The sequence below is a fragment of the Boleophthalmus pectinirostris genome, unplaced genomic scaffold (assembly GCF_026225935.1).
Source record: "Boleophthalmus pectinirostris isolate CB_2022bp ecotype Guang Dong unplaced genomic scaffold, ASM2622593v1 HiC_scaffold_20, whole genome shotgun sequence".
Lineage (NCBI taxonomy): Eukaryota > Metazoa > Chordata > Actinopteri > Gobiiformes > Gobiidae > Boleophthalmus > Boleophthalmus pectinirostris.
Genome location: NW_026571153.1, coordinates 23788468 through 23815674, shown reverse-complemented (window position 1 = coordinate 23815674; position 27207 = coordinate 23788468). Strand labels below are relative to the sequence as shown.

General features: G+C 36.4%; 1 protein-coding gene across 2 annotated transcripts in view; it reads right to left on the bottom strand.

Annotated features, from left to right (window-relative positions):
- Window positions 1–27207, bottom strand: part of arhgef11 (Rho guanine nucleotide exchange factor (GEF) 11) — a 42770-nt gene that overhangs the window by 9084 nt on the left and 6479 nt on the right. For both annotated transcript variants that reach the window (XM_055156086.1, XM_055156087.1), the window contains exons 2-36: window positions 25745–25836; window positions 24855–24959; window positions 23788–23837; window positions 23652–23709; window positions 23369–23568; window positions 21192–21263; window positions 19663–19770; window positions 19107–19152; window positions 17503–17540; window positions 17154–17246; window positions 16535–16603; window positions 16332–16436; window positions 16055–16153; window positions 15928–15970; window positions 15696–15792; window positions 15001–15123; window positions 13239–13262; window positions 12588–12714; window positions 11824–11923; window positions 11657–11686; window positions 11408–11534; window positions 10372–10578; window positions 8973–9020; window positions 8139–8287; window positions 7111–7251; window positions 6397–6473; window positions 6111–6236; window positions 4614–4731; window positions 3895–4043; window positions 3520–3595; window positions 3093–3275; window positions 2595–2676; window positions 2410–2490; window positions 2148–2191; window positions 860–1006 (exon numbers count right to left, since the gene is read on the bottom strand). In XM_055156086.1, the coding sequence (XP_055012061.1) occupies window positions 860–1006; window positions 2148–2191; window positions 2410–2490; window positions 2595–2676; window positions 3093–3275; window positions 3520–3595; window positions 3895–4043; window positions 4614–4731; window positions 6111–6236; window positions 6397–6473; window positions 7111–7251; window positions 8139–8287; window positions 8973–9020; window positions 10372–10578; window positions 11408–11534; window positions 11657–11686; window positions 11824–11923; window positions 12588–12714; window positions 13239–13262; window positions 15001–15123; window positions 15696–15792; window positions 15928–15970; window positions 16055–16153; window positions 16332–16436; window positions 16535–16603; window positions 17154–17246; window positions 17503–17540; window positions 19107–19152; window positions 19663–19770; window positions 21192–21263; window positions 23369–23568; window positions 23652–23709; window positions 23788–23837; window positions 24855–24959; window positions 25745–25836 (3434 nt within the window). The remainder of the gene's footprint in view (window positions 1–859; window positions 1007–2147; window positions 2192–2409; window positions 2491–2594; window positions 2677–3092; window positions 3276–3519; window positions 3596–3894; window positions 4044–4613; window positions 4732–6110; window positions 6237–6396; window positions 6474–7110; window positions 7252–8138; window positions 8288–8972; window positions 9021–10371; window positions 10579–11407; window positions 11535–11656; window positions 11687–11823; window positions 11924–12587; window positions 12715–13238; window positions 13263–15000; window positions 15124–15695; window positions 15793–15927; window positions 15971–16054; window positions 16154–16331; window positions 16437–16534; window positions 16604–17153; window positions 17247–17502; window positions 17541–19106; window positions 19153–19662; window positions 19771–21191; window positions 21264–23368; window positions 23569–23651; window positions 23710–23787; window positions 23838–24854; window positions 24960–25744; window positions 25837–27207) is intronic.

Sequence of the window (27207 nt, the reverse complement as noted above, 5' to 3'; positions counted from 1 at the left end):
GTTTTTTAAATGGACTTCTTGAGCCGATATGGATATCCAATACTAGCCAGTACTAGAGCAAGATTAAAATGCAGCTGAGAAGTTAGCAGGTCCTATATTACAAAAAATGCACTTGTGAGCTTTAAGCCATGTTATAAAGCTGCTACATCCTCAAAAACAAAACTGGAGTGATGTTTTGGTTCATTCACACATGTTTGAGTAACCCTTTATTATCAGTCTGTCTACATCTTAAAACTCAAAATGCTCAGTTCCACCTTGTGATGTAAGGTAGTGGTAATTTTCAAGTTAAAGGCTCCTTTTACCTTTAGTTCAGGAGAGATCGGCAATATCACGGGCTGAAATTATCCAAATGATTCTAGTGAAGGCTTAAAAACACAGTGGAGCACTTCCTGTATTACCACATGGCATCACAAAGTGGACCAGTGTGTTTTCACTTTGATAGAAGAGCTCACCCAAAATATGCAGAGTTTGTGTGTTAAACATGATAAAACACAACAGGTACAGTATGTTTGTGATGCTTGTGACATGAAAAAGAGAAAAGAAAAGAGAGTAATATAGGCCCTTTAAGACTACTTATTTCTCTAAAACAGTTAACATTTTTAAAAATGCCCAGTCTTCTCTAGTTTTGTAATTTTGGTGAAGATTATAATTTTATTTCCTGGCTGGACATGAGCAACAGATATGACATAATAATTTAGACAACACTTTTACATTTTGTTAAATCAATGCTGTCAGAAAAATGTCTTCCTTGTGGGTAAATTGTCTCATTTGGATGGAACTGATAACAAATGATGACAAAGATAGAGGGTTTCTAGTTTCTTGCTTGTTTGTTTGTTTGTTTTGATGCGTGTGTATTTACCGTCATGTAAAGCGGCCTCAGCTACGCCCCCTTCTGGTCTCTCGCTGCAGAAGAACTCATCTCGTTCTGAGTTGGTGTCAACTGAGAGCTCCGTGTGATTGGACGAGTGGTTTCCTCTGGAGTCCTGCCCTTCCAACAGAGAGATGTCTGAGGAGAAAATCAATATCTTAATATGAGTGGCCATGAAAATAATTACCTAAGATTTTATAATAACTACATTTAAAGGTGCACAGTGTAACTTTTCTGGATCCAGTTTGTCTGAATGGAGATGATAATAGGCCTTTAAGCTTTAGGACATGTTATAATGTTGCCTCATCAATAACATGCCTGGAATTGTGTTTTGTTTCACACATGTTAGTAACCCTTTATTATTGTGATGTCATGTAGTGGTAATTTTCAAGGTAATAACTACCTTTTATTTTTATTACAGTAAAGACTGGCAATCCCAGGGGGTTTGTGTGTTATACATGTGCAATTTGCAATGAAACAAAACACAACTCCAGGTATGTTTGTGATGAGGTAACAGCATTACAACATAGATCAGAACATAATACAGTATATGGTTTAAATTGTCCACAGTATGGCATTAAACAAATCAATATGAATGGTCATAATAATTATTATTTTACATAATAATAATTATTTAACATTTTTATAATTACACTTTAAAGGTCCATTTGTGTAACTTTTCTGGAACCAGTTTGTCTCCATGGAGATGTTAATGCTCTAGTTTAAATTGTACATAGTATAAATTATCTTCAAAAACATAAATTCTGACTGTGAGGGGGGTCGCTTCACACAAACCTAACCTGTAATTTGTAATATTTGACAGTTTATGGCAATATGGAACCCTCCAACAGACAAGTTACACAGTGCACCTTTAATAAAGACTTAATTCATAGTAGTTCATTAAAGAGAAGATATTACACTTCTCTGGGGTATTAACTGCTAACACATAACATATTTAGATCGCCAGGTTACCTTTTATTGTTTTGAAGACACTATATTCGCATAATAAGTTTCACATTTGTTTTGGATGGTCTGAGTCCCCCCTTCCTTTGTTCGCTGTGGTAAGTCACTCCCCCCCAGAGTGCTATCATAACACAGTGTGTATCCCGCTAATGAAAATACTGCACATCGAATCAAGTTTGTGAAACTGTAGAGTATTGTTTTGTATCATGATTTTTGTATACTTCTGGAGAACTGTCGATTCAGGCAGTACTCCAGTAACTACATAATTGGTTAAACACGATATATCTATAGACTATATATTATCTCTCATACTGACCTCCTGTTGTTGATACTGGAGAAGAACTGCCAACACTTTGAGACCTTTAAGAAGAAACAAAAAGTAAAAAAAAAAAAAAAAAAAAAAAAAAAACATGACATGGGAGAAAAAGCACACACAACAAACATGAACTACAGTTAAGACTGCAGCTAAGAGCTAAGCGAACAACTTACACAAATGCTGCAAAAAATGGGACAAACTAATCCTGGAACTAAACCTGGACTAGAACTGGACCAAACCAAGTCAGGATCAGTGTACTCACGATAATCGTATTGAGCTGTGGTTGATCTGAGGTGAGGATCCACCAGCTTCAGATATTGTCTTTTCAAGTAAATCTTTCCATCTGAAAAACACCATTAGATAATTAGGAGTCTCAAATCTTTTCATAACACAAAGATGTTTTCGTACATAAAACTACTGTATTGTAGAAAAATATCTAATGCTTACGTGTTTTTCTCAGACGACGTTCCTGCCACCAGTTCATAGATCTGCCTCTCTGTGGTGCTAATGATATAGAGCGCTTTGTTGTCTGAAAAATGAAATATGACTTTTGTAAATTAGATCCACTTGCTGCTTGTCTCAGAGGAAATTATATTGCTTTGCCAGGAATATTCCACAGTGTGGTATTAAACTTATCCGTTTAGCAAATACACTGAAAAACAAGCAATCTTATTGTCTGTGTTGCTAGAGCGTACAGCTAACTATAAGGACAGTTTGAATAAGGGCCCATGAGAGATCACCAAATTACTCAAACATACATGGATGACATCTAAAACCTCTTCAGGCATGTTTTTGATGAGGAAACAACATTATAAAATGGTAGAAATATATATATATATATATATATACACATATACATATACATACATATATACACACATACACACACACACCCTCTTTAAAATACTGTAGTATTATTTTCCTAAATGAATACATGGGACTCACCTGTTGCCACTGATCGAACGAGGAGTGAGTCCAGTTTGACCAGAGGACTCAAGGAGGTTTTCCCGTCTCCTGTAGGCCCCACTCCACCCCCCAGCCACCGGGATGGGTACCGGAGCTGAAGCCTCTCATCTGGACCCCTCTGCAGCAGTACCAGGCAGTCTGACAGCAGCAGGGCCTGGATCTCTGACGGGAATGAACAACATGTGTAGTGTGAATATAGAAGTTATAATAGCAGGAGTAGTAATTATAGCAGTCATAGTAGTAGTAGTAGTTATGATATTAGTAGTAGTAGTAGTAATTTCTCATTATTATTATTATTATTATTATTATTATTATTATTATTATTATTATTATTATTATTATTATTATTATTATTATTATTATTATTATTATTATTATTATTATTATTATTATTATTATGAGATACCTAGCTGCTTGTCTTTGCTGACTTTCCATGTGAGAGGACCCTCATGAATCATTCTTTTTGTGGTTAGATCAAGATTCTGAAAAACACATTAACACAGGAGTTGAAATAAAAAACTATGGATAACACTATATAAACATAGACATGCACATGCTCATGAGCACGTGTGTGGTTATGTGTATGGACGGGACACTCGCGCCTTTCAAAGACACCCAAAGTGCTTTACAGTGCATTATTCATTCATTCCACACTGGCTAATGGTAAATTACTATTGTAGCTGCAAACATTTAAGCAACATTCATTACATTTGTTATGGGCTTAATATTTGCTAAATGGGACATTTATTTACAGTGTACTAAACTTATATTTAAATTAAACCTTAAACTGTGGAGCGACGTCGAGTCTGCGCTGGTACTGCCCGAGTCGCAACCGCTGCTCCGTCTCCCCAACAACCACATTAACATACTGTAGTATCCCACGACAACAGGCTTGAGCACGTTGCAGTGTCGCCATGTCCGATGAGCCGGCTGGAGTTAGCAAAAACAGGCAAATGTTAAATGGAAGTCATACATTTTTATAATATAAATATATTATGGCCACACTCAGAATATAGAAAAACAGCAATAATTATATTTTAGTTTTTTTAATGGCCACCATTCATTTTAATTTCCTTTGGGATTAATAAAGTAAATAAAGTAAATATCTGTTTCAATCACTGTTTGCACTCTTGGCATTTCTTCACCGAGACAAGGCGCAGATGTGAAGTGAAAACCATTTCAGGAGACCTCACATGCATTGAGAGAAAAAGAAGAATGGTTTGTAGCACTGTCAACAAAGCAAAGGGCAGCTTCTTTGAAGATTTGAATATAAAATACAAAAAAATACTGGGTTGACTTATTTAACATTTTTCTTTACAACATAATTCCACATATCAAGCTTCATATATATTTCTGTATAGTTAAAATGCTGACAGTAGTAAACAAAAAAGAAAAGAAAGAAAAAACACTGAATGAGAAGGTGTATCAAAACTGGTAGCGCATATAGATGGCAAAAACAGTCTAAGTTCAGCTGAGTTTATTTTAGGACACATAACTGACCGTCTGTATGTTTGATGATATTGTCCAGGAGAAGAGGATATTTGGTAAGTCTCTGCATCTCACACACGAGCAGGTCTTTGAGCTGCAGCCGCCGACAGTGAGGGCTGGACTCACACTCCTAAAGACACAAAAGAGGACACCGAGCAGGTTTAGTATAGTGAATCAAATAACAGCGTTTCAACCCATATAAAATGCACATGTTTCCAGAACTCACATCAGAAAAGCACATCACAAATACAACTTTAACCCCTTTTTGCATCAGTGTTGAAGCTCATAACTGGCTGTTGCTTAGCTGGCTATGGGAGCTGCTGTCTTCTGAGTCATGACCCCGCTAATCCTGCAGAGGGTGCACTGTACATAGCCTATTTGGTTTGGATTTGATAGACATTTTAGGGATGTAACAATGTCCAAATCTCTCTGTATGACATTTTCACGATATGCATCTCATGGTATATTTATTGCGATATTTTGTGAATTTGCTGCTTTTTCCTCTAAAATACCTTAAAAAGACTAAGACAAAGAACTAAGATTTAAATGTGCTTAAACAGTTATTTTTTTAAGTGGTCGGCACTGAAACAGAGCTAAGGATCATGGTCTATGTAGTTCCCTCAGTTTTTTAGCTATTGTTGAGCATAACTATTCATTTATTAAGTGAAGGGACATGTAATTCGATATATTGTGATGGTCCACAAAAATATTGTCAGACAGTGACAATACATTATCATGATATTTTGGTTATTGTCACATCCCTAGTACATTTGAGTCGTGTCCAAAAATTAGCAAATTATTTAAACAGTAACGATGCTACAGAGTTTTAACACCAAGTAATAAGACTGAACCCACACAGAGCTGCAGCTGGACCGGATTCAGTCTGGGCAAGGTGTCAATCTTTGCTAAAATACTATTACTAAATAATAGTTGAAAAATAGTGATCGATGTTCACAATACAGCACTAGACAACCGTAAACTAATGAAGACAGGACAGTGCTTTCAGTTAGCATCACACCCCCAGGAAGTGTTGACGACATCAGTTATATAGTAAAGCTGTGAAGTATCAATAGTGTATTTTCCAATGTCACCAACCCCACATTACAATAATTATTCCAAAACAGACCTCCAACGGCAAAGGCATTTAAAGCAGGCCACTAAATACCATATACACAGCCATCCTTCCTTAGATTCCTAGACAAACGTTATTGATCCACAAAGGAAATTATCTGGACACAGTAGCTCACACATCACAATATATTATAATAACAAAGAGAAAAAATATAAATGTTAATAATAAATTCTAAATAAGTAGCAAAAATAGCAAGAGACCCAAAATCAAATAAGGCATAATTCTATAATGGTAAATGTACAAGTAAAAATAAAATACAGAAATAAAGTAATACAAATATGTCTATATCAGCTATATACAAGAGGCCGTAAGAAAAAACAAGGGAAAGATGATATAACCATATTTGGGGTAATGTAAAAGTGTAAACATGTATGTACCTGGATGATGTGAGCGAATCGTGGGTCTTTGCGTTGTTTATTTCGGATCAGCTCCAGTGCCTTTGACTGTTGACTGCACAACTGAGCAGCCTGCTCCTGGAACTCCTCCCCAGTGGGCCCCTCAAACTGAAATAAATGAAAAACAGATTTAGAAGTATAAGTACAAAGTAGTAGTCCTAGGACTAATATTTTTGGCTACACTACCACCTCTGCTTATAGGTGGGTATAGATACTTTTTGGTTTGGACACTGGTCATTGCTGAGTAGTGTGTAAAATATAGACGTACCTTAGACACGATTACATCACCAATGTCCTGTACAATGGGAGACTCTCTTCTCTTCTTCATTGCTTCACAAAGACTTGCTGAAAAAATAAAATACAAAAAAGAATGCAACAATTAAGGTCAATTTTAAGAAAAAAAAATGTACTTGACTGCAATCAGACACGCTATGATTTAATACTTTTAACTGATATAAACACACACAAAGAATGTCAAAACATCTGGACAAAAAGAATGGTCTGACAGACAATAGGAACCTAAATGTTATTATTTAAAGGTACAGGATGTAACTTTTTGGAGGTGGCATGCCACCTACATGATTGTACGAAAATTTTAAGTTAAAACCATATTTCGGACATTCTCCAAGGAGAAATTGTGGAAGACTATGGCTAAAGCAACATGGAAACAATCTGAATGAGGCGCTCCTCCAGGCCAAGTAAGAGTCAGGTTTGTGGAGATGCAAGCCGGCACATCGTAAGGACGCATTTTTTTCTAAAATTTTCAGTGCAATAAAAACAAGCTAAAATATTCTATTTCTTAGCTAAAAAGTTACATACTGTGGCTTTAACAACTAAGGCAAATAAGTCCTACACCAAGTCTTGAGGAAGTAATTTATTGAGAAAACAATCTGAAGCAAAAGGACTAATGCACAGTACCTATATCATGTAAAATCCAAAGTTATTTAGTGACAGTTGTATATTTGTCTAGTATAAAACCCACCGTGGAGTTCGTAGACCTGCTGCAGGTTGGGGAAGATACAGGCCAGCTCCTCAGAGTTCAGCACCGTCCTCATCTTCTGGTAGAACACCTGGTCCAGCACCCTCAGAGTTCTCAGATGGGACACCTCTGTCATGAACAGCTCTGAGAGAAAGAGGAGAACAATGTAAAGATCTATTATACTATACCATAAATTTATAAACAAACAATCCTGCAGAAAAACTAGAAGGTCAAAAGTCAAATTTAGAGGCTCTGTACACAATTTACGCTCATTCAAGTTTGTGGTCTTGTGCTCAACTTTTCAGAACTTTTAATCATGTTATAGTTGTTGTACCCTCTCAAAGTTGTGTTTAGATTAATACATGTTTGAGTAATCTTTATTCTCCGGTTTTCAAAACGTCATTGTTCTGATCTACCCGTTTTCATCACCACCTTTACACGCCCACTGCTCTGTGTTTAGTTCATTCTCACTTTTTTTTTAGTTAATCAGTGATACAAAATTTGGTACAAATGAGAAAAAAAACTGATACTCGCTAGCATGATCTGCAGCTATCCATCAGAGGTGCCGACAACTTTGTTGGCTCTTTGTTGTGATGACTTGGAAGTCAGCGGACGTGTTTTTTTTGTCAAGTTGTTAAGATTAATTTAATGTCCAAATTACAACATAATGATCCAGGGGTGTCATAAATTATAACTATAGCAGACACAAGAATAATAAGTCTTCTTTAAAATGCTTTGATGGAAAAAAAATCTATCTCAAGGCTTGTCAATCAGCTTTCAGTTAGAACATAATTAATTACCTTTTATAGTGATTTCATTTAGCTCTCATGACTAATCTGTATCTTAAAAGATGTATTTTGTAACCTATTTGTTGGAGGGTTCACCACCTGCTTGTTTCCATGGAGATGTGGAAATAAACTTGTCTATCTTGCGCTTTTCTCTAATTTAATTACAATTACAATTAGAGATATGTTCAATTACAATTAGAAAAAAGTTAGATGGTGCATCTTTAATGTTGGGTGATGTCCTACCGTAGATTACTGCTTGTCTGTCCACCTCTTTGGGGCTTAGCGTTGAGAGGAGCTGAGCCGAAACAGTCTCCTGCCAGTTCTGAGCTTCACAAACTTCATCTTCCAAAGTGGCAGCATCAGGCAGCAGAGCCAAAGGAGAGTCCACACTCCTAACCAAACAAAACAACAAAACACACACAAACTTTACATTTAAACTGCACAGCAACAGTCTGGGACAACAATGTTAGCACGGTATTGTGTTGAAATGAATGCTCTGTTGATAGGGCTGCACGATATGGGAAAAGTTGATGGTGTTTTGTTTTTCGATAAAGATATTATTGTGTTATTTTAATACATATTTTGGAACAATCTGTTAAAGTGATAGTATGTGACTTTCTGGATGTGAGAAGTCAACTGCATGCTTCCATGGAAATTGAAAGCAACACTTCGGAACATTCTCCGTGAAGATATAAGTTTTATGCCATAATGTGAAATATTATAGCCAAAGCCAGCTTGGTGGAGTTGCAAATCGGCTAAGAGTTAGGATGCATTTTTTATGCTTTTCAGAGTTTCACAATAAAACTAACGAAAACAAAAGACCTAATGAAAATAATGAGTAAAATCTGTACCTCTGGTCCATTTTAATTTCAAAAACAGCATGATTCTATAAAATGGGGAACCTTATGTTGTTCCAATACATTTATTTTTTTATGATATCATTTACTGCGTCAGCCAAAATTCTGACATAGATATTTTCATCTCTATTTTGGCAAAATTGATTTTTTTTTAGATATTGTGATAATATATTGTGCAGCCCTATTTGTTGTTGGTCATATGAATGTTATGGAGACTCACCTGCGCCTGGAGCGTGGAGTGTATGGGGGAGTGGGGTTCTCTAGAGACCTGAGAGACAGATGGGGTGGGGTGAATGGCCAATATATGCTCTTATGAAATCGCACTATCTAGGACTAAGTAAAATGTCTATACCAACTTCTACACTACAGTGAAAAAAGCACTATTTGTAATGAACATAAGATGTGTTGATACAGAGAAGTCTCGATTTCTGTAACAGTTCCTTATTTTAATCATATTTCTTTGAGAGGTTAAAGAGGTGATATTCCACTTCCATGGGGTATTATGATAACACATAATGTTTACATTAGCATGTTATCTTTTCTGTTTTGAAATGGTATATTTGCCAAAAACAACATATTAATACGCTTAATAACTTTCCACCTCCCACAGCACTATCAATATCATCTGGGAACTCCCATGTGATTTTTAAATTGTATTTATTTTTACTTGAGACAGGGACAGTGCACAATTTTTGCATTAAGGTTGTAGCATCAGTGCTAATTTCCACCTGTAGTCCCTGGCCAGGTTCACTGATTGATTGTGTTTCACTGACCTTGACTATCAACTGTTCTGGAGACCTATGTAGCATGTTTTGTGTTGATGGGGGAAACCGGAGCGCCCGGAGGAAACCCATCCAGACACGGGGAGAAACATGTAAACTCCACACAGAAAGTTTGCCACCTTGCCACCAAATCCCCAAGACAATGACATAACACTTGACTGACCTATATTATGCAATTTTCTGATCTATGTTCTAATGTTGTTTCCTCATCAAAAACATACCTGGAGTTGTGTTTTGTTTCATTCATATATGGTTAACACACAACCTTTGCCTATTTAGGCTGAGTTCTTATGCCAAACATAAAATGCTATGTTCCACCTTGTGATGTCATGTCGTACACCTCTGAATCATTTGGATAATTTCAGCACTAGAATTTCCAATCTTTGCTAAACAAAAAGATAAAATGTAGCTGTTAACTTGAAAACTACTGCTTCATGACATCACAAGGTAGGACAGAGCATTCTGAACCTTGGACATGTACACAGACTAATAATACAGGATTATTGTTAGTGTGAATGAAACAAAACACAACTCCAGGTATGTTTTTGAGGACAACATTAAAACATGGCCTAAAGCTCACAAGAGCCAATTTTATGTAATACAGGACTATAGAAAAGCAGTTTTGCATAATAAAGCACCATGAAATGTATTTTTCTTGTTTGGAGTATGAGAATTGTATCAATACATTTGTTCAATACTCAATCACTTACTATACTTAACAGACTTTTCAAGAAATCTGTGTAAAACTTTGCATTATTCCCATTGTAAATAGTATAATTTAATGAAAAATGACTGGTTTGAAATGATCCATGCTTTGGTGTGTTACGGTGTATTTACCGCCCAGAGCTGCTTGAAGCCGATGAGGAGGCACTCTGGTGCAGAGGTCTAAGTGCGCTGCTCTCTCTCTCCTCTCCACACTCCTCCATGTCCACGTCGCTACGGGAACGGGGCACTGACTCGGCCCCTGCCCCTGCCCCTCGCCGACGCCCCTCTCCCTGTGCCTTCAGAGACTCACTACGGGCTAAACGCACGGAGATGGTCGGGCTGTGGGAGAAATGTACAAGGAATTTTACAACAGTAACTGATGTACTGTAGCAGGGACACGTCAGATCTCATTCTGAATTTAATTCTGAACAAAAATGCAAAATTTAACAATAGACAATTTAATCTTCCTTTTATAAATTAGAATGAAATGACTTTTTTCATGCAGTCTTTTTATGTATGCATTTAACAGGGCTGTGCAATTAATATAACTAATCAGGATCAAGATTTCTAACTGTCCTTTACTTGTTTTCTGCAGCAATGAAACATAAGTATGCAAGGTTTATGTTCATGAAATTAACACTGAAATTTTTCAGTTTTATTTGTTTTTAATAACATAAAATAATAATATTCAATATGAAAAAAAATATCATGGGCAGAGCTCTAAGATCTACTGCCGATCCTACTTACATATTATATATGTGCTAGGGATGCATCAATACGATACTGGTATCAGATATCGGCATCGATACTGAAAAAATTGTTGGATATCGGCTTCCACATCCAACATATCAACTGATAACCTGGTTGGACATATAAACTTTTGTAATAAGATTATTTACTGGTCATACTCGGTCCAGAAAGTCTGTTTGAACTTACATTTACAAAAAAAATGTTCTGTAGTTACTTAAGAGATAAATAACAGCTACATTTGGATCAGTTTTGTCTTATTGTATTTTTGTTTTGAGGAAATAAATGTAATACTGTTTTCAGTCTCTGCACTGGTATCAGTTCATATTGGGTATCAGCAGATACCTAAAGCCACAATATCAAAATCGATATCGCAAATGATAAAAAATTCCAAATCGGAAAAATACGTTTTGTGCTGTACCTGTCCATGCTGTCCTCTCCCAGGCTGCTGGTGGACAGTCTCTGTGAATCTGAGCTGTCTCCTTCTTCTCCGGCCTCTGAGCTGCTCTCAAACTGTTGAATAATGTTCCTCACATTTCCAGGACGAACTGCACAAAATAAACCAAAAATAAAAGATAAAAAAATTATGACAAAAACACAGCTAGAACCAGAAAAATGTTTCAACACAAAACATACAAGAGGTGATAAAAAAAGTACAAAACAGCTATACCTTCTGAGGGGGACAACGGGGCATGGTACGCTATGAAAATAAAATTAAGCAAATGAGAAATCATTAAAAAAATAACTTCAAATAGACAATGGACAAAATAATGAACAAAATAAATAGATTAATAATGAATAAAAACACAAATGGCATTAATTAACAGTCAGTTTTACTTGGCTGAGAAGTGTTGCGTGGTTTTCCAATGTATTTTAAAATTGGATTCCTCTTCTTGTCCTCTCCATCTTTCTCCTTGTCTTTCTTTGTACTGCTCAGCTGCAATAAAGACATTTAGTTAAAGATAATAGAATGTTTTGTGTATTTTGTTATTATTTAAGGTGAACTTTTTTTTTCTGGTGGAGGGTTTGTCACCTGTTTAAGTTAAGGTTAAAGGTGCATTGTGTAACTTTTCTGGAGGAGGGTCTGTCAAATGCTTGACTTCATGGAGATGTTAGTGCTTTGTTTGGAATATTTCACAGTTTTCCATTAAACCTTTCTGTCTTCATGGAGACCAACCCAGATCTAGTTACTAGAGACTAGAGACTCTGTGAAGAGGCAACCAACCCTGTTCACTGTCAGAATGTCTGTTTTTCTAGGTATTTCTGAGCTATTAAATCACATGTAATTGAATAAATGTAAGGTAGAACTGTTTGATGTCATACTGTGGAACATTCCAAGCAAAGGCATATCCATAGAAACAAGCAGGTGACTAACCCCCCAACAAACGTTACATAGTGCACCTGTAACTTTAAATATTATTGTGATTTTTATTATTGATTAAAATGTAATATAATGTGAGGTGTGAGCTACTGTGTCCAAATAATTTCCCTTGTGGAGCAATAAAGTTTGTTCAAGTCTAAGATGGGCTTACACTTTGTGATTTTCAGGCTGATTTTTCCTAACCAGAAAAGTTACAGAGTGTACTTGTATCTCCACAAACCTTTTTGGTCTTTAAAAAGGTGAGCCACTTGTCCTTTTCGGTGCTCAGACCTGGAAAAACTTTGGAGTCCCTCAGTTTGATCCCAGAGTGTCGGAGATACAGGAGCACGGCTGAGGCGATGGGTGAACTGTAACATTTAAATAGAAAACAGAATTACAAATATGACCCAACTGACTTTAAAATAACAATATATGTTCGGCAGTTCCCATGGTGATGCAATGCACACATAAGCAACTTTGACAAAAAGTTTGTAAGATTGTCTGAAAACTCAAGAAAAAATGCTAAATGGATTCAAACAGCACATGTTCAGGAGCCTGTGATGACTATGATATGAAATGTTGATGGTCCTGATTTTTAACAACACAGTGACAGACTAACTGAAACTGTTGGGTTGTAGCTAGTTTATGACTATTTTTATGTGTGAGAGACTAAAACAGCACAAATCAGATCACTTGTTGTAGTTCCAGCCAAGTCAGTTCTTTATGGTCAACTAAAACTCAGATTAAAGTCTAACCCAAGTAACAGATCTTCAGCCAGAGCAGTACTTACAGTTAGCATCACACCCCCAGGCAATATTGATGACAGCAGCTGCGAAATCTCACTTTTGACATTCATAATTCAACTCTAATATGTGACATTAAAATTACTCACCTTCTATCCTCTTCGTGCTTTGATCTGCAATCAAAAAATATATTTTATTTTTATTAAAATTACTCCAAAACACTCAGAAGTACAGACTGAGTAAATCGAATAGTCTGTGTGTAGATTTCCTCAGTGCATTTGACACAGCTATAGTTCAATGATCATGTGTCTTTGTCATGTGGTTTTCAAAGCTTTGACTGCTGCATTGACCTTTGCTATGGTTGCTTGGCTGGGCTCCTTCTGTCACTTTGTAATAAGATTTTTATGGGGCTTTGTGCATCTGACTGTGTTCCTAAGCAAACACTCCCAAGCGTGTGTGCGGCCAGGCATTTGTTTTGGTTATTAAAAGTGTAATTAGAACAAGGGCTGTAGAGTTTTAGTCATTTAGTCAATTAATCAGTTGACGGCGTCTTGATTGACCAGTTTTATTCAAACTATATGGGTTTTTAGGGGACAACAACAGAGAGGAGAAGTCAGTGAGTGAGTTAGCTGAAAAATTTATGAATTAAGATTTTCTGCCCTTTTGTATTGTATTGCATTCTATATTTTAAGAGGTTTAGGCAAAATAATAGGGAATGTAATGATATCAAAATCCCTTGATACGATATTTTCACGATATACATCTCACGGTTCAATATTTACGTGATATTTTCTAGAGGCTTATAAAACTTTTAAAAGCCTCGAAATGGCTTTGGTACAGTAATAATATGAAGAATTAAGTTTTAAAAGTAAATAATAACAGCTATTTCTTCATGTAGTGACAACACCAAAGGATCACGGTGTATGTAGTTCCTTTTTTTTAAATTTTGCACCATGGCAAGGCAAGTTTATTTGCATAGCACAATTCATACACAAAGTAATTCAAAGTGCTTTACAAAATAAGACAGACATTTATTTTTATTTTTTTTTATTAAAATCACCATAACTATTAATTTAAGCAAAGAGACTTGTGTTTTGATATATTGTGATGGCTTCCGATATTATTGTGAGACTTCAGATGATACTGTATCACGATATTTCGGTTATTGTTACATACCTACAAAATTAGTGTTAAACTTCATCTTAAACCCATTTGGTCTGGATTTAGATTTTTGTGTTACTCATAAATCATTGTAATATGATTAATTGTGTCAATTGACTGGCGAAAAAAATAAACTAACTAAAGTTTTATTTTTTGGTATTCATCAATAAAAAGACAAATTAGACACATGATTCACAAGTTAAATCTGTATATAAATGCATTTGTGTCTGCTATTTAGTTATAATCTAGGACACCCGTGGGTTATTACGTTATAGTTTGCACATTTTAAAATCCCAATACTGATCTAAAATAATTTAATAAAAGAGACAAATCTGTTGATTTCCACGTTAGAAAACTGCAGTGTCCGATAGGAGCTTATGTTGCCACAAATATCATCACAACAAAGAACAGTGAAGTTGTCAGCACCTCCGATGGATAGCTGCATTTTCAGCTTTTCATTCTTTGCCCTGGTATTGGTTGATATCAGGTATCGGCAGATACTTGAAGCCAGAGTATTGACATTGGTATTGGGAGAGATAAAGCCAGATCAATGCATCACTAGTTAAAATGAAAAAGTTTATATTAACTTTTAAAATGTATACCGAATATCGTCACAGTGATAGTGATTTTTATTTTACAGCAGAAAAAGCTCTTGAACTGCTCACTTCTGTCTATTCTCACTTGAACTCCACCCTGACGTTGAACCCTGCGTTGATGGGAAAAGTGTTACGTAATATTTGTTTGACTCACAGAATCTCCCAGAGGGCTGTGAGCTGCCGGTCCACCACCTGCCTCTCTTTGGCAGGGTCTCCGTCCAGCTGCACCAGGTCCCCCTCCCCAAACAGAGAGCCCAGACCCATCAACTGCTTGTTCCTGTCAAACACACACATATGAGACACGCAAAAACAGAAGGCGTAGTCAGCACCAGAATCACCATAAGGGTTATGTGGTCCTATAAACTACCACTATAACAAGTAGCCCACAGTGGCACCTGACACTTCTAGCATTCAAGTACTAACCAGGCCTAGTCTTGCTTAGCTGTCAAAAGTATCAAAAATCAAACACTAATCAACACTAAAATCAATACTGAAACTAGATACTTAATTTGACAAGTATCGATACTGAAGAAATCCCAAAAGCATGACAAAATCTGACCTTTTCTGAACAGTTTTTGGTGTAATATTTATCACCAGCAGTACAGAACCACACTGCAACTTAAAGAAAGCACTATTGTATTTTGTTTTGTATTAGCTAGTCAGTGAGTACTGAATATCAAGCCTTTTCCATAGTATCAAATCGAGTTTTTGTACTCTTTTATGGATCATGGCAACACAAATTTTTGATCTGCACATTACTATATCACAGTGTAGGAGTCCTTGCTATATTATGACTACATGAATTATCTATCAAACTAGCATTTCTTTTACCTGGTTTAAAACATTTACCTGTAGTCTTGGATCTGGTCCTGTATGTCCGGTAACACCTGCTGCTGTAGCTCAGACAGAGGGCCTCTTATGTCCTCTTGTGCGTGGAGCCGGCTCTCTGGATACAGAAAAAATAAAATAAAATTATTGAAAGATTTTACTTGCCTGTAGGCAGAATAGCAGTTTAAAATGGCGATGAAGAGTAACAACAACAATCAGCAGCAGTTCATTATTAATTCAAAAATACACTTACCAATATCTGTAAGGTACTCTTCTCTTACTTTGATTTTCAATGGCTGCAAGAACAGTGACCAAAGTTGAATTGTCATCAAATTATTCCGATTTTAAACATTAGTATTATGGGTAATAAGATTGCATACAGCGTCAGGGTCCAGGAAATGAGAACAAATCTGAGGAGCGAGGGAGCGTGCATCTTTAGGACTGGAGCCAAGGTATGCCTCCACTGACAGGTAAAACAACTAAAAAGTTAAAAGTTAAAAAGTAAACAAGGCTGCACAGTGGGAAAAGAAAATGCAATATTCTTGTATGTGAGCAAAATGTAACATGCCTCAGTGCAGATATATTTTACAAGCAGCTCTAGAGGTTCAAGTGTGTTGAAACTTTTGTATTTTTTGCAGTGTGTTTAATGGGACTGACCAGGGGATTGGGGTCGAGGAGCTGGCTGAACACGTATCTCATGAACACAGTCATGTGAGCCGGGCGAGACTTCAGCAACTCAATGTCCTGAAATGGGCCGTCCATCTGAAAACAGGGAGAAAAGTCAAATATTTAACCAATATGCAATTTTTTTTTCAAGGTGGAGCTCAAAATCACAAAGGACAATATATGGACTAGATCACCTCAATAAACTCATAGCAGTCGTCTTCTTCGTCTTCATCTTCGGGGCTAATGATCTGTGCCTTTCCACTCTGGTGACACAAAACAATTTTAATAACAGTGATTTGGATGATTTCAGCCCTAGAATTGCCAATCTCAACTGAACTAAAGGTAAAAGGAGCTGTTAACATGAGAACTAACACTACAAGACTTTGGAGATGTAGACAGAAAAAAATAAGTATTATTCAAACATGTGTGAATGAAACAAAACACAACTCCAGGTATGTTTTTGATGAGGTAACTACATTATAATCTGGCTTAAAGCTCATATGAGTCAATTTTGTGTAATATAGGACATTAAGTGTAAAACTTCCAATGCGGTAAGCTGGGCAAAGTGTAATCTTTGTTAAGCAATTTTACAACAAAATGGAGTAATGGAGTAACTCATTCAAATGTGTTCATTTTAAACTAAATTTAATTAAAAATATATTATTTAAAAAATATATTATTTTAAAAATAAATACATTCTTAAATACACAAAGTGACTGTTTCTCATGTTTTTTTCATCCATGTTCATGTTTTTAATTTACAAATTATTTAAAATAATCTAAAAAGATTTTAAGAGAATTTGTTTATTCTCACCGAATTGGATAGGGGGTGTGTGTCGGAGTTCTGTCGTCTGTGTTGGGACGTCCTGAAGGAGGAAGAAGGGGAGGACTGGGGGCTGTCAAAGCCCTGAAGAGGAAGAGGTAGAAAGGAAGGAGGAGAGGAAGGAGGAGAGGGGGAGGAAGAGGAGGAGGAGAGAGGGGGAGGGGGAGGAAGAATAAAGAGGGAGGAAGAGGAGGAAAGAAAGAGGGGTAGGAAATGGAGGAGTTTGGGAGGAAGAGGAGGAGGGTGAGGAGAAAACAGAGGAAAAAGGGTGAGAGGAGCTACTATAGGCAGGGCAAACAAAATGTCAACCTTAAAATAACTGACGAGCTTCACTTCTTACCTCCATATCACCTTCACCAGAGTCCATAGACAACCGACCTGAAGAAACAATATAAAGTACATTAGAGTCCATACAAAGGCATAAGTATAGGATATCATTTTATATCATATTATAAGAATAAATATAAGAAAATATAAGAAAAGACTCAATACTCATATACTACTTAACAATAAAACTAGAATCAAAAGTGGACACAAATTTTTAGTGTGATATTCATCTGTGCTAGAACAAGTACACATGATTATAGTACATTAAAGGTGCAACTGTTCTGATGGGTTGGGGATCTGCCTTGTCTGTTATTGCTGGAATGCCACACAGTATGGTATTCATTTTATCTAATTTCCACGGAGTCAAGAAAGTGACACTAACAGGCTGAGTTTAGGGTCAGCTCTGTAGAGATGCAACCCCACATACAGTAAAACTGGATGGTTTTCAAGTTATTTTTGTGGCATAAAAAAGACTAATTGATAAAATGCACAATAAATAAGTTTAATGACATACTGCACCTTTAATGGATTTTTGTGTGTGTTATTATAATCACATTTTGTTCATTGTCCGTTACAGGAAACAACATCTTATATTAAAAACTTGAAAAAGGGACAAATGTCAGCTGTATTTACGCTACCTATGAAAAGTTTGGACACACCTTTTTGTTTTTGGTTCTTTATTTCCTTGATTATTGCATCGTAAATTCTCACTCTCTTCTCATCACAACTATTGAATGAATATGCAGCATTTCCAATAGATGTGGTTAGGATTATGGTGTCAAATAGTTATAGTTATTTGAATAATTTAATCTCATTCAATTTGAGGATTTACTACCTACATTTAATCTTGAACCTGTCATTTTTGACCAGTGTAGTCACTTTTATAACTTTATAATAATACAATGAGCAATAAAGTCTAATTTTGCTATGCCAATATATATGGGTCAGGTTATTTTTTAGACATTGGAGGAAACTTTTAGACTGGGGGTGGGCACCATAGTTTCCTGTATTAAAAGATGCATTGTACAACTTTTCTGGTCAAGGGTCCGTCAAATGCTTTTCAGCACAAATGTGTTATTGCCTTGTCATCATGGAGACCAAATCAGACCAAGTTACAAGGTCAGGTCAGTGGAAAGGCGACCCTGCTCTCAGTCACAATTTTTCTAGGTATTGATACCTAGTAATTGTAATGGAATAAATGTAAGGTAGAGCTGTTTAATATCTGTGGAACATTCCAGGCAGAGCAATGATGTTTCCATAGAAACAAGTGACGGACTCCCAACCAAAATGTACATAGTGTACCTTTAAGAGAAAACACTGAACATGTATGGAGTTAAGTAAAAGAAAAATTAATTCAAAATAACTCAAAAGCCAAGGGCTTGTAGTGCTGTCAACAAAGAAAATGGTGGATACTTTGAGGATTTGAAAATAAAATATAAAAATATTTAGTTGAGTTATTTCACTTTTTCTTTGCTCCATAATTCTATATATCTCACACTATATATTTGATGTCTTCCATGTGTATAAAAAAGAAAGTAGTGAACTAGTACTAGTAAAATTGAACATTAAAATCTGTTTGTCAAAATTTGGTATGAAATGGGAGATATATTCACAAACCTCCTGCTAAAATGTAGCTGGTGACTGATTCTGGTCGTGATCCCTCCTGAAGAAGAAAAAAATGGTACATATAAAAAAGGTTCATAATAATAGATTACTTTGCAGGGACATGATGCTGGGGGTGTTCTGCATGTATATCTATGGTGGAATGTTCAGCAGTTACCATAGACACATATTGCACACATTAGCAAATGCTGTTCAAAAAGTTTTTAAGATCATCTGAAAACTCAAGAAAAAAAAAACCCCAAAAATACGAACCTCGTGGTCCTGTTTAGGTGTTTGATTTTCAACAAAGACGTTAGAATGACTAACTGAAAAACTGTTGTTGTTTGTGACTGTAATTTTATGTGCACAAATCATCTCACCTGCTGTAGTTCAAACTAAGTCAGTTCTTGGCCAGACTGTGTAAAACTACAGCTCAGACTGAAGTTTAACAAAGCCTCAGATAGAGCAGTGCCTACAGGTAGCATCACACCCCAAGGAAATGTTGAAGGCATCAGCTGCAAAGTATCAATATAACACCTTTATGTTGGGACCGACTTTTCGTCCACTGCACCTGATCTTGCTGAATCTTGATCCGGACTTGCTGAGCTCTTCTCTTTGCACTTTCAATTCTTTCCTCCAGTGATGGTGACGGGTTCCTCAGTCGTTCCTCCAATAAAGCCTGCCCATATAACAACAAGTGATTAGGGATGGGACAATAGATAATATCGTTTATCATAATAAAAAAGGTGCACAATAATAGTTCGAGAGACTTTTTATATACCGGTAATCGTGATATTATACCAGTAATTTTGGTCATGATAATCTCTTCTGTGTCATTGCTCTGCCTGGAATGTTCCACAGCGTGACATTAAACAGCTTTACTTTACATTTATTCAATTACAGGCGGTGACCTGTACCTTGGTCTGGTTTGGTCTCCATGAAGATAAAAAGGTTTAATACTATGCAGTGAAACATTCTAGACAAAGCTATAACCCACAGAGGATAATCTCCACAGAGAAAAGCGTTTGCCAGATTCTTGAGTCTTGAGTGAAAATGGAACTAGAGGAGTTTTAGGCCAAAACATGACTATATGTTTACACAATCAGGCTACAAATTATTTTATATACTAGACAATAATGGATTTTGTTATAATTTTTAAAAAGTGAAACATTAATTTGTAAACTTTACTTCAACTTAAGATAAATGTGTGGGACTTACTGTAGATTTTAAAAGGTAGATACAGTAACATAAAAAAATAAAATAAAATATTTAAAATTCATAACAGACCATTAACCATAAAAACAAATAAATAGTGTAGCATAAGGAAGAGTGTGTACGTTCAGCTAACAACTACAATCTCCATTCATTCAGTGGTCCATATTTACATAATGCCAACTCTCACAACGGCTGCTGCTTTGCAAGTGATGACAAATAAATAATATTATAAAGATTCAATATATGAAACTAGGGGTAACATTACATAAATGAAATATGCTTCTTCCTACTTACATTTTCTTTTTTAACATTTTTTCTTTCTTTTTCTTAAATGCACATGTTTTAAAGTATGGAAACTATATATTTTGCTTTCTGAAAGGTATATTATGCAAATTTGACTCCTGTGAGCCATGTTAGAATGCCATTACCTAATCAAAAACATACCTGGAGTTCTGTTTTGTTTCATTCACACATGTCTGAGTAATCTTATTATTAATCTATCTACATTGTCCAAACCTCAAAATGCTTTGTTCCACCTTGTGATGACATTTAGTTAAAAGCTACATTTTATCTTTTGTCCAGTAGAGATGGGCAATTCCAGGGCCGAAATGATCCAAATGATTCTAGTGAAGGTGTATGGAGTTTAAAACACAGTGGAGCACTTGTATAACCACATGACATCACATGGTGGAACTGAGTCTTTTCTGTGTGAGAGAAGAACTCAGCCTAAATATGCAGTTTGTGTGTTAAACATGTGTGAATGAAACAAAACACAACTCCAGGTATGTTTGTGAAACAACATTATATTAAAACATAGATCAGAATATACCGTAATATGGGCCCTTTGAATTTTTTTTTAAAGTAACTAAGTCTAATGTGTCATACCTGCAGCTCAGCCTCTTCCTGTTCCAACATTTTCCTGAGAATTTCAGTGGCATGTTTTTGAACTTCAGGATCCTAAAACAAAAACAATGCAAATCACAAATTCATAAATTAATTAGACATGATCAGATCGTGCCATGATACAGCGCAAGGCAAAAAAGTGAAGATGTGAGATACACACTGAAAAACAATGATAAAACAGCCACATCCTGATGGTCTGTCCAGCACTAATGACACACGCACTGCTTTGACGGTGTGAAATGTCAAATTTGAGATCAGGTATTACAGATATTCCTCTAGCAGACTTCTACATTTGTATAAAAACTGTTTTAAAAATTTTTTTGAATAGGGATGGGATGCCGTGCCACAAGATCTCACAAGACAAATTGCCACAAGATTGTGCACTCAGTAAAAATTATCTTGTCAGATTTTTTTCCTCATGTTTTTACAGTAGGATTGAAAAACTAGTACTAGCGAATAAAATGTTTTGAGAATGAGCAGTCCCAAAAAGCAGCGCTACAGTAACAGCAGAAATATTAAATAAAGTAAATTAAAAAATGAGTCTAAAACTGGGGACTGAAATGCAAAATGTATATATTAGAGCCTAAATAATGTCAAATTCTTGTCTTTTCTCGTTCTCATAGAGAACATCTCGTCTTTCGTCTCGTCTTTATAGCGACTTAATCTGGAACCAGGGACCACACCGAAGAGCTGTTGAAGGTAACACCCCTGCCACTTGCACCATTGGTTTAGCAAGGACCGAGCGCTTAGCTATGCAGCGAGTCAAACCTGTTGCTAATGCTAGAAGGACTGACCTCAGATTTGTCGGCTATTCATGTTCATATCTTAATTTAGGTACAAAATATTGAAATAAAAAAAACAGGACCATGTAGAGCAAGCTAATACAAACATTTTAAGACCAACATGAAGAGGCTCACAACAGCAGTTACGGAGAGAGGGGCAACAGTTTTTCAGTAGAAATAGAATTGCAACCAGAGCTCAGAGGAACCATTTATATAAACAGGCTGTAGTCAGTTCTAGGGAATGTCCCGATCACATTTTTTTGCTCCCGAGTCAGAGTCCAAGTCCCTTGATTTTGAGTATTTTCCAATACCGGGTCCCGAGCCGATACTTCTATAAAACATTATGAAATGACTATGAGCAAAGAATAAGATCCAGGATGTTTGGGGGATCAGATTGTATTGATTTCAATGTGTAGTATTTGGGCTGAACTTAGTGTTAAAAATCAAATGTCCAAAACTTTTATTTTTTATTACCTTTTCTAACCATTCACCATCACTTTTGAAAATCTTGACTTTTCACAGTATGGTCTTCGAATGTGTAACTTAGTAAACTTAATGAACTGGACAAAACAGAAACCAGACCAGAATCAGACCTGAGACTAGACTCTGCACAATCTATAGTTTGTATATTTGATATTATATGGAAGCATGTGCATTACATTTGAAACATTTAGGCTCGTCTATGATATCCAAATAATACAAAATCTTACCAAATAAAAACGAGATGACAGAAGCCCCACAGCCTCTCTCCCCCGGCCGCCCCCACTCCCCCGCACTGCCACTACATCCACAAACCCACAGCTGAGCGCACACCACAACATCGGTCCCACTGCTCAATAGACACTCCACACCGCTCACAATAGCGCCAGCTGTGCTGAGCAACAGCCCTGTTTGTTTATTTTGCAACAAACAGCTCCGTGCGAGGTTATCGGCCATGCAGGTAAGAACACAGGCCACAGAACCCCAGACAACAGTGCCCGAGCACAGCACAGCCCAAAAGTCCCAGCGCAAGTGCTCCTCTAGTACAGCAGGTGGTGGGACAGATAGTCATGCTGATGGGACATCCCTGATCAAAACCTGCACCTCAGAAAAAGTGTTGTGTGCTGTGTGTCCTGTATGTTATATACGTATATTATTTATCCAATACCTGATCAGTACATAATGTCCGAGTCCAGATCGAGTCCGCAGTCACGTGTTGGGCACCAATTTCTGATCACGTGATCGGATCGGGACAACCCTAGTCAGTACTTTTCATTTGATTAGGTACATAAGGTCTTCACGTTATTATGACTGAAGACAGCAAAGTGCAGCTAAAACATGTCAAGGTCTGACTATAAGAGCCTTGTCAGAGTAGTCAGTACTTTTAGCATGTTTTACCTGCAGTGGTTTGGGTCCAGTGATTCTTTGGGAGGGGGTGCTGCTGAGTCCTGAGGGCAAAGGTGGCGGTGGAGGGGGCGGGACTTGCCCACCTAAAGACGTCCTTTGATTGGGTGAGACGTCAGTGGGGAGGGGCTCCAGTGGCACAGAGGCGGCGGAGGGGGGTGGGCCTTGTAGCGTGAGAGCGACGTATGTTCCGGCTGTGAGAAGAAAAAAGAAGAGAATATGACGCTTTTCTTTTCAAACGTCAAATCTTAAAAAGGCTGTGTTTTGTTTGACTTACATTTGATGAGTTTAACCACCTCCTGATGGGTCATGGAGGACACCAGAGAGCCGTTCACCTGACAAAATGTTTGTTTTAGAATCATTTCATTTAAAAATTCAGACCAAATTTATGAGCATTTACAAATAGAAAATACCTTTATGATTCGATCTCCTTCTTGAACTCCAGCCTTGACTGCAGCACCACCTACAAGAATGAATCACATTTTATTTATAGATAATTCGGACAACAATTTAACACCACATCAACAAATATGAGATTGGAATTACGAGAACGAGACAAAACGAGATTTTGACATTTTTTATATAAAATAGTGCAATCCAGTTCCCAATATCAGCCTCACCATTTTTAATTTACTTGATTTTATATTTTTGCTGTCATTGTACTAGTGTTTTTTGGGACTACATCTTCTCAAAACATGTACCGGTAATTCACCAGTATTTAACATTTTTGTATCCAATCCAAACATAAAAACACTGGAAAAAAGATGTAAGATGTATTTTGTCTTATATAAAACTATAAAATTAAATCAATCTAAAACTTTTTAAGCCAAAATTGTGAACTGAGTAGCATAATTTATTTATTAAAAATCTGATCAAAATCTAATCTTGTGTCGTTCTCGTGGATCGAATCTCATGACATGTCTCGTTTCATAGAAATTGTGCCTCGTCCCATCCCTAGTGGAAGACATTAAATATATCATGTGAGATATATGGAATTAAGTTGCAAAGGAAACTAAATGTTTTTTTTTTATATTTTAGATTAAAATCCTCAAACAAAATCCACTTTGCTTTGTTGACAGAACTGCAAACCCTTGGCCTTCCCCACTGTTCTTCTTGATTAAGTCTCCCGAAATGCTTGTCAGGGTCAAGAAATATCAAAAGTGCAAAGCGGTGGCCAAATCAAAGGGTGGCTATTTTCATAAAACAAGTTTGGAGTTACTTTTGAGTTAATTATTGGTTTAAATTCCACATATGTCTGTTCATAGTTTTCAAATTGTACAATGTAAATAACCATGGAAATAAAGAAAAAACTCATTAAAACTGCCCAAACTTTTGACTGGTAGTGCATGTATGTATGTCACAATCTAGTGGTCTAATATGTAGAATTGTACAGTTTCAAACCTGTTGAGAGATATTCAGGAAAGTTTAAAAACACTGATAAAGAAGTGTAATTTTAAAACATAATTATTAGTTTTCTCACCAGGGCGCACGTTCTGGACCAGCTTCACTCTCTCTCCACACACAGTGAAGCCGAAGCCCAATTGATCCTTCTGAACCACCACACATCTCTGCACCAGACCAGGACCTGAAGAAAAACACACATACATTATAATAATAAACTTAACTAGGATTCTCTAGGCATTTCAGATAGTAAATAGTTGATCATTTCAATAATCAACATCAACCAGAAGCTTGTATCCCTATGTATATGTATTAAGGGGCCTATATTAAGCTATTTTTTATCTATTATAATGTTGTTTTCCTGTTTTGTTTCATTCACACATTTAACACACAAACGCTGTATATTTAGGCTGAGTTCTTCTCTCAAACTGAAAACCCTCTATTCCACTTTGTGATGTCATGCAGTAATACAGGAAGTGCTCCACTGTGTTTTTAAACTACATATACCTTCACTATAATCATTTGGATGATTTTTCAGTTCTGGAATTGCCACTCTCTACTGAACAAAAGGTGTAGCTTTTAACTTGAAAACTAATGCTTCATGACTGAAACGGAGCATTTTGAGCTTTGGATATAGAGACAAACTAATAATAAAGGATTACTCAACATATGTGAATGAAACAAAACACAACTCATAGTAACATGACTTAAACCTAACAAGAGTAAATTTTGCATAGTATAAGACCTTTAAGTTTGGAGAGGCACATTTTAACTGTATTTGATTGAGTAGAAGATATTGACAAGATATTGACATGACCCAAGTGGCTCTTTCTGCATGCCACATGTGCAGTAGAGCAGGGATTGACAGTCTGATAATACCCCAGCACAAACCATTCCAGATTGATAAATGTGTAGAGTTCAATTCAGAGTGCTAAACATAACAATCTGGCATGAACCAGGTTAAATTACCTGCACTTTCTGTGGGAATTTCAATGCAGGGCTCCCTCTGTTGAGCAGCAGAAGACTTGCGCTCCGAGTCCCCGATGGTCAGACTGCTCAACCTGTTTAAAAAAAAAAAGAACAAATTAATCTTTTAAATTTAAACAAATTGTTATACATATATATATAATATATATTATTTTTATATATATTTTATATTTTTATAATATATATAAAAACAAAGGAAAACAAAGCAAATACCCATAAATACTGAATGGCATTATATAGGCTACATTAAAGATGCACAGAGGAAGAAGTGACAAGATACATGTCGACAAGAGAGGACTCACCAAGCAGCAAAGGGACTGAGAGCGAAGCGTGAAAGAGGGAAAAGACACAGAAAGAAGAGAGAAAGGAGAGATATTCTGAATGAAAAAACCTGCCTTAAAAGCGACAAAACACAAAACTGAGCAACAGGAAGATGCGCAAACCATGGCTGTATCTTCTCCTTTAAACAGACTGTATAAACACTGTGTGAACTGTGTATTTAAGTATGACGCTTAAGGACTTTGTGTTTTTGCTTTGAGATTACAGTGACCCTGAACAAACACACAAGGAAATCCACGAGGTAATACAGAGTTTTAAGTTCAATCAAAGAGCCATTCATTTTATAAAATAATCTGTTCGGGGATTAAAAGGCCCATATTACGCTATTTTCTGATCTATCTTATAATGTTGTTTCCTTATCAAAAACATAGCTGGAGTTCATTCACAAATGTTTAACACATAAACCATATAGGCTGAGTTCTTCTCTCAAACTGAAAACGCTCTATTCCATAGTCAAGTTCAACAAATTGTCAACTTTAAGTAATCACAAACAACTTCATGAGTAACTTAGTGAATAATGTGGCCTACTTCGTAGCTACAAGTTATTACCTGGTAATACATGGAGTTGTGTTTTGTTTCATTTACACAAGTAACTTTTTATTATTACTCCAAAACTCAAAATGCTTTTTCAAAGCTACCTTTTGCCTTTGATTTAGTAGAGATTGGCAATTTCAGGGGTGAAATTATCCAAATGATTCTAGTAAAGGTGTGCGGAGTTTAAAAACACAGTAGAGCACATTAGAGCCCGACCGATATATTGGTCCTCCGATATGGGCACCTGGAGGCATATCGGCTATCGGCCGATATGTTTGCTGATATGGGCCGATATTTCTCGTGGGCATGTTATACCTCGTTATAAAGCTTAGACTATCTACATTATGTTCATTTAATCTAAGTTACAGTCAGATAAATGTCCTAATATGTGGCTCTGCATCAGTATTTATCTGTGGAGTCATTTGTCTGTGTGTGTGTCCGTACTGTCCTTGAACACACCCCCAGAGTCGAGTCACTCACGTGTGTTTGTTTACACCCGCAGCCAATAGATCCAAACACTGAGATTATATTATTTTTACGGACAATTGGTTTGAGTCTGAATTAAAAGGACA